The sequence below is a fragment of the Pygoscelis adeliae genome, unplaced genomic scaffold (assembly GCF_000699105.1).
Source record: "Pygoscelis adeliae isolate BGI_AS28 unplaced genomic scaffold, ASM69910v1 Scaffold270, whole genome shotgun sequence".
Lineage (NCBI taxonomy): Eukaryota > Metazoa > Chordata > Aves > Sphenisciformes > Spheniscidae > Pygoscelis > Pygoscelis adeliae.
In genome coordinates, this window is record NW_008823916.1 from 2,716,844 (window position 1) to 2,727,997 (window position 11,154).

The following is an 11,154-nucleotide window of genomic DNA, read 5'->3' on the forward strand; positions in this document are numbered from 1 at the left end:
CCGCTCCTGGCAGCTGCCCCATTAGCGCAGCGCTGGAGTCTGGACGTGGATGAATGTGCAGTTTCCTTTGTAGGCTCAGCACACGCTCTCCCTGCCTGCATGTGTCTGTGTGTAAAGTTATGTGGAGGGATCAGAACCGCTCCCAAGGGCTGCAACCAGCTCTCCTTGAGCAGTTCTGTGTGTGTTTATATACTCACAAGGACTGAATTTCAGTGCTTTAGGGGTTTTTTTGCCCAGACGTGGCTGTGGCATGTCTGGAGATGCTGGTAACTGCAACGTCTCCCAGTTGCACCTTTTTGATGTTGGGCACGGTCTGGAGTGAAATGCCTGCTTGGGACCCTGCGAGGGTGGCTGTCTGTCAAAAATGGAGAAGTTGAAAGGGGAACAGGCAGATAAAGATTCCTTTGAAAGACCGAGAGCAGCACTGCGTCACCGCGAGGAGAAAGGCCCCGATGCTGGGGAGATACTTGGCACAAGGCACGGTCATTTCACAGAGCACCAATTTCTGAGCAGGATGGAGAAGTTGACCGCAGTCGTGCTGCAGATGAGGACGGGGAGATCCTGCTCGAGTCCCAGGGCAAGTCGGACCCTGCTGAGGCCGGGGTGTGGAAACAGGGATCCAGGAGAAGGCAGCGTGGCTGCCTGCTCACCGGAGGTCTATGTCTGTTCCTGTATCTCGGTGTCCCAGGCTAGCACTGTGCACGGCTGCACGGGGTTTGAGTGTTGCAGTGCCACGGGAAATCTGCACTTTGGTCTTTTCTGGTGACTCTGAATATGTGCGCCTTTTGTTCCCAGGATCTCCTCTGGGTTAAACACCTCGCCAGCGTGCTGCTGATCCATTCCCTCCTCAGCAGAGGTCGCTTGCTACCCTTTGCATTATCTCTCGATGGGCTTTTTGGTGCTGGGTTTTGATTTGCTTGGCAGAGTTGAGTGCTGTGCATCCTACCATTCCCACAGCTGGATGTTCCTGTTGAGGCTGTTAGTCTTGGAGAGGGTCCTCTGAGCCCAGCGCTGGCTTGTGCCTGGGCTCGCCAGGCCACCCCTTGTGCTGCCAAGTCGTCCTCGGGGTGGGGGAGGGTGGTGCTGCCTGAAGGCAGCTCGTAATGGGAACCTTCTGGTGTGTTCCCATGTGGCACTGGGGGTCCTGCTTGTCCCAGCACTCCTCCAGCATCCTCTGGAGCAGGGCTGGTGGCTGGGGAGCTGCCAGAGGTGCAGGAGACTCATGGATGGAAGTAGGAGGGCTGGCTTACCAGGGAAGGAGAAGCAGTTGCAGAGTGTGCTGAAGCCTTGTCCTGGCTCGAGCAGCCAAAGCTTGTAAAACAAGAAGAACACAAAGTTTGACAGGCTCTGCAAGCTTAAAATGCCCCTCTTGATCATTTCTGTTGATGCATTTTTAGTGAGCACAGGCTCACTAAACCACAGAAGAAGGTTTTGCATTCAGCTATGCACTGAGCACGCATCCAGACCATAGCGCTTGTGCTGTTCAGCTGTGGCTGTGCCACCTTGGCCCCTTCCAGCCCCAGTGCCGTGTACTGGCCATGGAGGAGGCTTGCCTGATGCTCCTGGAGGTCTCCGACGGGTGCCTGCTTGTTGTCACAGCCCTGGGTTGTTGGCGTAATGCTGCTCTGGCGGGTGCCTGGCCCGTGTGCTGGATGGGAAAGCTGCACACACGGTGGTACAGCACCCACCTGGCACCACCAAGGTGGATCAGCCCCTAGGAAGGCCTGGAAGGGCTGGAGGAAGGCACGGCTCCTGTTTTAAGAGGAAAAGACCATTGCATGCAAGCTGGGCAGGTGATCTGGGGACAAACTACGGCACTGCTGGGCAAATTCAGCAATGGGAGCAACAGGCAGGTAAACGATGCGTGTGTGCTGGGTGCCTTGGGGTAGAGAGGAGGCAATTACACAGGCTCCTGGAGCTGTGTCCCAGGAGGGAAGGGCAGTGTCACAGCCAGGGTTACAAGCTGAAGTCCAGTGTCCAGTTCCCCCCTCTCCTGCTGCCTTGATGCGCCACTGAGCAGGTCCTTTTAATAAAGCTCCAGCTTCATCCCCTTTCTGCAGTGGGTTGAGGGGATAAAATCTGCCCTGCTTGAAAACAGTGTTTATGGAGGTTACGTTATTGACCGAGGGTTGCCCAGGTCTTGTGGTGAGGGGGTTGTAGGAAATCTCTGATCAGAGACAGACACAGAGCGTGCGGGTTTTTTTCCCTTCTCTCTTTCTTTGCCAATTTGTTGGGGGCATAAGTAGAAATGATGGACGCTTACTGAAGCGCAAATGGAAACAGTGGGGAATTCTATATGGCTCTGCCAAACCCCATTCACAAAATGAGGGAACGCAAAAGCGTTTGTTGGAGGGACAAGAAAGGAGTTAGATGACAGATCGTGCTTAGCACTTCTGTTTGTTGAGGGCTCCAGTTACTAACTGAGAACACAAAGGCAAGGGCCAGTAGTGAGTGTTGTAGCTTCACACAGCAGCAAAGTCAATAACCCAGACGGACAGGGGCGGTGAGCAAAGAAGAGACCGAGTAACGGGATGTCAGGAAAGAGCCCCCATTGTAGGAAGTTGCTGGGTGGTATCTGGGAGGGTGTTTGAGTCATCACAGCCTCGTCAGTCCGTCTTGCATCTAGGAGGTGAGGAAGCAGGTTGTCACCAGCAGGAGCTCAGAGGAGCTGGTTAGCTCTGGGCCAGCTTTGTGCAGTGAATACACAAGCTCTAGTTCCCAATTAGGAGGACAAGGACCAGTGGTTTGAAACCCATCAGCCCTCCGCCTGCAGATATCAGCATAAACCCTTGAAAGAACAAGGTGCGAGGTGTCTGCAGGAGGGAGGATTAGCCACACTGATGCTTCATCTCCACGTTCTGTGTACTGCAGATCTGCATTTCCCTCCTGGAGAAAACCGAAGAGGAGCTATGGGTGCTGGGGGAGCAAATACCAGGCCTTTATGCTTCCAGACCCTCCTTGTGCCTGGCTGATATGCAGACTTTTAGGAGAGCAAAGCTTCTTTGCAGCACTTGAGACTTACTGCTGTACCATCGCCACGAGCTGAGGTCCCTCCCCTTTGCGAATGATTCCTCCCTTTCATCAGGCCCGGGTGGGTCGCTCTTTCGCTACCAAGGGCCTCCTCCGAAGGAAGCAGCAGCTTTTTCCGGGCCACGGTTGCCAAAACCCTGAGATAAACCTCTACAGGCACAGCACTAAGGGCATTTTCAACCTGAATTAAGATTAGATTTGGCAGAAATGGTGCCAGAATTCCCTGGGAATTTCTGGGTTTGCACACGCGTTCCAAACTCTGGGGCAGGGTGGAGCAACTGAAACGTTCCTGTTCAGGATCACCCCAAGGATGGAGTTTGGCCTAGAGAGTTTCCCATCCATTTGGGCTACTGGAGTCTCCAGTAATAATGGTGGGACAATCTTTGAAACCCTCCGCTTTGTACTCTGCTCAGAGTGCTGTTAAAGCTCAGGCAGCTGCACTGACATCCCACTTCTCCATCCTTTCCCCTTATGGCTGCGTGTGCAATGAATTTTTAGTTGTCACCTGAAAATGTGTTTTGATAAACGTGTGCCCAGAAGCAGTGGGTTGCGTTCTGGACATCTACATAATGATGTATTCCCATTGCTCTCTCCAGAAAAAATGAGGGTGAGAGGAGAAATACCATAGTTTCCAGAAGCCCCAGAAAGAGAGCAGAAATCTGCTGTGCAAAGGGTGATACTAGTACAAAATGAGGTTTCTACCCCAAAAAGCTGGGAGTGGAATCGATGCCATGGTGCAATTTAAAGCCTCAGTATGTAAGTTGTGATTTTTTTGTTCCCTGTTGACTGTCAAAACTGCTTGGGAGTCTTATAAAATATCACGTCCGGTCATGTGCAAAGGATCTTAAGCAATATAGACATTTTCTTCTTTTAAAGATACATTGTCTGATCTACAGCTAGAAATGTAGATTTGCCTTTTTCGCAAAACAGTTTTCAGCATCCAGCTGGCTTTCTGGTCTCTTTGGACAGGAAAAAAATGCACCTGAATGGAGGGAGGGGGAAATTGTTTTTCCACCCTGCAAAAATGTTTGCAATTTCGAAGACATTTCCCCACTGTAGATGAGGGAGAAAAAAAGTAAAAAATTAAATGCTGCTTTGGGCCCTTGTAATATTTTCTTCAGCTTCGACCCATCATCTAAGCAAACAAGATGCCAAATCCATTTGGCCTTCTTTTTCTTAAGGCAGGGGCAAAACTGTTAATTCAGAAACGCTGAAATTGTTCCAACCAATTCCAGAAATTGTAAAGTGAAGCATTAGCTGATCACAGCTATTTTACAGATTGCTTCAGCTTTGTCAAACTTCTTTTTTTATCAATAATTCCTGACCAAGCCTACCCTAGAGCCTGTTGTCTTACTATTGTCTTTAGTGCCGTGTAGCGCTTTATTCCTCTGTTACAGAAGCCAGCGGGTGTCAGGTAAGAACCAGTATGTTCAACAGAATTTTTCCTTTACTTTTGCTCTCGAGGTTGCCACCCTGACCATGACTTTACTGGGGCTGTAGTAGCAGGACACGCTGTGCGCAAGCCACCTGGAGAGGTGATAACTCTGCTTTAGCCCCTGAGCCACAACTTGCTGCTCTCAGAAGTCTGGTTTCTTAACGCTCGGGAAAAAGATGGCAAATGAGTCCGGAAGCTGAAAACCACAGCTTTGCAATCGTATGCTAATTAGCAGTCGTGATGCCGTCAGGTCTCCGAATTGGTGCATAGCACCCCGTGCAGGGACCTCCTGCCTGTCCTGAAGCCCCAGCAGAAGTGGTGCCCTTAGACCTTCCGGTTACTTTTTGTAGGAACTCCTCAGGATCTTTATTCTTGGCTGCTACCTGCATGCACGTGGTCCTCGCTGGGAAGATACTGAAGTCACCACCAAGGCTGAGAAGTGTTACTGCTGGTCTTTGTACTTCTCTGTCCCTCTCTGTCTGTTGTTTCTTGCCTTGCACTTTTGACGCTGGTGAGTTCCCATGGACTGGTCACAGGAGTTCGCAAAAAGCAGCGAAGCAAAACTTAGGCTGTAGTCAGTAGCTTCAGTTTGCTATAAAGGGAGTTTGTCTGCACTGGAAAACTTTTAGGGTTCACATGAGCTTACATCACAGGTATTTGGGGGCATTTCTTCACCCAGTGACTATGGCAGTGGGATCCTCATTCTGGTATTCAAAGGCCCTATACAATAAAAGAAATAAATGCCTTCAGTGGGTAGCTCTTGATAGAGTCTCCATGGAAATCACTGGTTCTGGGAAGAAGCCGAGATAAAGACAAGGTAGGTTTGATAGCTCTATATAAGGAGAAAAATCTTCTTTTACTATTGCTACTCAAGCTGCTTATGCAATCCTGTCGGAAAAAGAGCCTGCATTATAAAATCCTGCAATAATTAACAGCCCCATCAGTCACAGGTCTGCCATTTGGAAGCTGCTTTTGCTTTTTCCATTAAGTTGGTAAATTTTGCCAAAGTGTTTTTCTTCAGTGTTTTGGCATTCAGCCCCGGTCTCAACTCTTAAGGTATTGGCTGTGCGAGGGGTCCAGGAGCAGGGCTGAGGCCAGCTGGATCCCACGCTGCGCATTCGTCTCCTTTATAGCCCCGTCAGTGTCACTGGAATGAAATTACGCGCTGGATTTTCCCCTAAGCTTGTTCCTCTCACCGTGTTGGTCAACGGGGATTTTGGATGCAAATTTGGGTTGTGAAGGTACCCCCCCGCAAAAAAAAAAGATCTGGACTTCAGTTAGGTGTGTTGTGTGCACCAGTGTTTGTACAAATCTGATCCTCACCAGAGAAAAGGTGTTCTTGGTGCTTGGGACTCCTGCTGCCCTTCAAGTTCACGTGATGTTGGTCACCTCCTTCCCCTCCTCTTCCCATGCTCTCATCGGGCAGTCAAGCCCAGTTCGCCTGCCCTGGTGAGGTCTTCGCTCCATGCACCTGTGGAATTGTGTCCACGTCTTAAAACTCCATTGTTTCTTTGGAGGTGAGCACAGAAACACAGGTCTTGCCGTGAAGTGGATTTTAGCCTCTTTTAAGTCATAAAAAGACTAGAGGTAGCCATGAAGAATCATCCTATTCTGCTTCCTTTCCTACCTCCCCTGAATGAACTGGGACAACAGCTCTCCTTGTACTCAGCCGTGTCTTCAGCCCGAGAGCTGTGTTCCGTGGGATGAAGTGGGCAGAAAACCACCAAGTCTCCCCAGCTGGAGATCTCTTGAGCATAGCGAGGCTTTCCTGGTTAGCGTATGGCTGGCTCTAGGACATAGCGAAAGAATACTGTGATTTGGCTATTCCAAGCTGTTGTTCCTTCATGCATAAACTAAAGCAGCCCCAGTGCTCCTGACATGTGCAGCCCAGTGTCAGGGTAATGGAAACAGCAAAGAATGATGTGGTTCATCTCACTCGTTTCCCAGCCGATGCGGGGCCGCTCCAGCATTTTGTCCCTTCAAGCCTTAAAATATTAGTGGCTGGATTCCTGCATGGATTTTTACATTCAAGGCCAGGTTTCCCCACTGATGTGTAAATCACTGTGGCTTCGTTTTAGGTGTGAGAAAGGGTCTCCTGCACTGGGTGAGGATCTGGCCCAGGGTAATACATTGCCCCAGAGGATGCTTTTGTGTGCTAAAGCTGAGACTTGATGGCAGGAGAAGAGTGGTCTCTAATCCCATTTGATAAATGATCTGTCTTTGCCAGGTCCGAGGAGAGGAGCAAGCTGCACTTTGGCATTGCTTTGCATATCCCAGTGTTCGCACTGGCTTGGCTGAAATGAAGAACAACCTGTGGATGTCCCACACTGCTTTCTTCTGGCTGAGGACTTTGTAGTTTACACTTTTGTCTCTGTTCCTCCAGCAGCCCTTGCTGATCAAGCTGTTAAATATCATCGTTAGAAGATGAGGGAATTCAATCTTCAAACTTTCCACTGACAGTTTTAAGTGAGCTTAACCAAGGAGTTTCCTATGTTCGTTACTTGGCTACAAATCAAGGAAGTTGGTGGGGGAAGGGGAGGCTTCAGCTACCTTTCTGGTAAAAGTTTTCCTCTCTGCTGGCACTTCACGGCTTAGTTTAGCTGACTGAAAGGTTTGTCCAATTCCCTCTCAGGCGTGAAAGGGTCTGCGAGCGCACTGCGCTTGGGAGTCTGCAGCTCTCACACTTTCTAAAATTTCCTGCCATACCAAGCTAATGAGAAAGTCATTAGTGGCAACAGCATAGGGCGCGCTGAGTGCTTAGAAGCTGCCCCCCATCTTTGCATCTGGGTGTAAAAAGAGGAATAGATCCATGTAGGGTTTTGTATGTTTAGAATATTTTTAAGCATGTAGTAAAGCAATAGGACTCGGAATTCGTTTGCTGAGATGCAGGTGACACGTCGCTGCATATCAGCCCATTTTCTACCTGTGTCTTCACAGACATGCACGTGCACTCCTGGCGTGTCTTCTGACCTTCCAATTCTGAATTATTTCTCCATCCTTTTGCATTTCTGGTGTCCTAGATGGGATGAGTGCCAAAGAGTAGCAGTAGCGAAGGGACTGCTGACCTGGCACTGACGACGTTGCATCTCAAAACACTGGTCTGGTCCCTTCTAATACCGGTGGGAAAACCTTCCACTGAATTGAGCGGGCTTTAGATGACTTTTAAGTAGTAAAATGAAATCTCAGTCGGAAGCAAGTGCTGTTCTGCTGAGCACCCATTCTCCATTTCCCAGAGACATGTGGACACTGCCACTGGCTTCATTAGACTTGTGACCAAGGAGAAAGCCCTTAACAGAGGGGCTAGTTTTTGTTGCTAATGTTGTAGAAACTCATTATTTTTTCTTCTCTTCCAATTTTAGGGGATTCTGCTTTCTCTGGACTGTATTATGTTTTACCTGGTTCCTGGGATTCACACAGGGACATTCTGAAGGTAAATTACACTTTTTTTTTCTTTTTTTTTCCCTCTCCTCTTTCAACTGAAGTACAAGCCAAGGGCTTTGGTATCAGTTTAGGACCATCATTTAACAGTGTCTGAGCCTAGTGCACAGAATTAAATGCATTTATTGCTGATCATTGCGGTACTGATGATATAGATGACATAGTTAACAGCTGGCAAAAACCCATTTTTTTACAGGTGATTACGTGCCCCACAGGATTTTCAGAAGTGCCTGTCTGTCTGGTGGGAATGAAGCACTTTGGTGTGTCTAAAATGTCACTAGCGTCTACCTACACTTGCTAGGACTTAACTGCTTTTTTAGAAAGTGCCCCTTGAGGCTGGGGCATTAAGGAATTAAGCATCTCTGGCAGATGGGTTTTTCCTTGACTTGAATGCAACCCGATCGTGCCTGTGCAGGCACATAGGATGCTGTGCATGCAGAAATGATGTGAGTTCTAAAAGTAAAAGCAAATTTAAGGAAGACAAATCCCACAGGGGTGGTTGATAGTAGAATGTGACTACGCCTGGCTCAGTCCCTGGGCTGTAGGGGAAGTATTCTACAGGGGAGTGATCATACACTTTCACCCTATCTTTACACCCCTTCTCCAGGCATCCCCTCCCCAGTGCTGCTGGGGCCAGGACAAAAGGTTGGGGTACAATAATCAGTGACCCCACAAGAGGAGATAGAAAGCTTCAGAGTCAACAAAAATAAAAATAAATCCGTCTTTTACAGTTGATAGTGGGAGCTGAGCATCTCTGCAACATCTGTTTGTAAAGGAGCCATCTCCTCTTAAAATAGCAACACCTCTTCCGCATGGATGCTTTACGTGGGTATATGCTGGAACTGAACAGCTTCTTCCACAATCAGTAGACAACAATAAGTGGACTAGCAGGCTCCAGGGCTCTCCTCTTAGCCTCCAAAACATGAAGGAAAAATAGAAAGTTGGTCAATGCTCAGCTGTAAGCCGGCCCATGGAGCACTTTTTACAGGGGGAAAAAAAAAATACATCCCTGCCGTCAGCAATTTTGAAAAATGTAATATTTTCCAAATTCTGCTTCAATGCAAAAGAGGTGAACATCTGGCTGAATTACTTAGTCAAGCAGTTTTCAGAGCAAGTTTTATGTCAGCTCATAAAGAGGCAGAACAAATACTGTGTCTTGGCATCCCTTTTTTTCAAGTAGATTTTAATATGCTGTTTAGATTCATCTCTATCCATCATTTTACTCCCATGATAATTATGGGATGGTGCCATGTCTTTTAATTGTTTCCATCAACCTAAAGGAAACTCTTTCACTTCGCTCTTACTGCATTACCTTAGTCTGGTAGATAACTCCCCTCTGAGATACTTTATCTGTGATAAAGGAATTTAAAAAATCTTGCTTGGTTTCCCCACAATCAGACACAGGCTGCTCTTCTGGGTACCAGACAGTAAAAACTTTCAAGGAAGCAAAGGCTGTAAGGAAACATTGGTGACCTGAGACTATATTATCACTCAGGATTTCCAAACATGAGATTTATAAAAGCAAGTAAGAGCTTGTTCATAGATCTGTGTGAGGATGAAATTAAGCCAATGCCGTGGGCTTTTGAAAACGCTGCCGTTATTACTATAAGGCTTAGGGGTCTTCCTGCACACTGGAAAATCAGGGGATGCAGAGGATGATTTTTCCGTAAGTGTTACAAATCCAAAAGATCATGAGGTTAGTGAGTTCATCTGATGTGCACTGACTAAGGGTCTGGGCAGTAACTTTTGGAAATGTAGCATTTATTCAACCCAATTTTAGCTGTGAGCATCACATCTCGGCTGCTAGAATCTAGGAAGCTGCAAGTTATTTTTCTCCTGCCTTTTGACTTCTTTTTCTTATAAAGATTTTTGCATGGGGAAAGCGGGAGGGAAAGAAAGAAATGGGAAGGAGAGCGATAAAGCATTTTATCCCCCTTTCAGAGATGATCATGTGGTTGTTCATGAATCTCCGTGCATCTCGCTTCACGCAGAGTCTGCTCAAAGTTTTTCCCAGTTGCTCAAATGTTGCTACAGGAATGTTGCAACTAGCTTCAAGGCACCTGGGACCAGGCAGCTCTAAGTGAATGGTTTTTTAAATACTGTGTTTTGATGGAAAAATCTACAGAGGAAAAAATTTGAAGGGGAAAAAATGCTTTGCTAAACTTGGAGCTACTTAAGGAAGTCAAAATTACCTTGCATTTTACATTAGTTGATGACATCCCGTCATCCCAGGGGATGTGCCCCACCAGCCCAGGGCAGTTGGCATGGGATGGAGAGGCAGACGGGCTGGGTGCACAGGAGTCCTGAGCTGTGTGCCTGGACCCAGTGCTGGAAAATCCGCATACATGTCCTGCATGAGGTCTGTTTTAATCAGGTTTTGCGTAGGCATGTAGAATTTGGCTCTACCTTAGCGGGTTTTGAGGGAAAGGAGTGGTTGGGTTGTGCTTTTTTTCCTTTTTCTTAAGCACTGTTGGATGCAGTTGCTAACGAGGTGGTTGGATTGGTATTGCAAAGAGCAGCGGCATCCTCTGAGCAGGGAAACATCCCTACGTCTTTGCAGAGCAGCTACCAAATGAATAGCTCCTGGAGTGTAAAGCATCTCTGCCTGGTAGAGACACACCACTGTCTGTGTCTGGGAGAGAACCTCACAATACATGTAGAAATTGGAAGCTGGAGTCTAGCTCCTAGTCTAAGTGGTAAATTTATTTCCTTAGGGCTAAATCCTGATTACTTTGAAGTCTGTGTCAAGGGTCCCACTTGACTTCGCTAGAGCCAGGCTTTGGCCTTTACCATTTCATGGGCTCTAGAGATTATCCAGTATGAAGATACTGCTGTGATTCCTCCATTCAGTGCAGAGAGTGGCGGGCTCTACTTTGCTGTGCTGAGGGACAGTCCTGTTGGGCAATGTGGCAGAAAAACAGTGGGGGACCAAGGATTTCTTAGTATGGGAGAAGTACCATTATTAACACTTGCACATGCTGTGCAATGAATTATCCCCTCTGCATAGAGTATGAAAATTTCCATCCCCTGTCACATCTGACGCATCTTCTCCAGGGTGGTCTCTGCTAGAAAATCATAGGATCATAGAATCATTAAGGTTGGAAAAGACCTCTAAGATCATCGAGTCCAACCGTCAACCCAACACCACCATGCCCACTAAACCATGTCCCTCAGCGCCTCATCTACCCGTCTTTTAAATACTTCCAGGGATGGTGACTCCACCACTTCCCTGGGCAGCCTGTTCCAAGGTT

At 47.8% G+C, this 11,154-nt stretch overlaps 1 protein-coding gene across 1 annotated transcript in view; it reads left to right on the plus strand.

Annotated features, from left to right (window-relative positions):
• The window catches only part of COL27A1 (collagen, type XXVII, alpha 1), a 162,211-nt gene that overhangs the window by 1,639 nt on the left and 149,418 nt on the right, over window positions 1-11,154 (plus strand). The window contains exon 2 of the mRNA XM_009319352.1: window positions 7,825-7,895. Within this exon, the coding sequence (XP_009317627.1) occupies window positions 7,825-7,895 (71 nt within the window). The remainder of the gene's footprint in view (window positions 1-7,824; window positions 7,896-11,154) is intronic.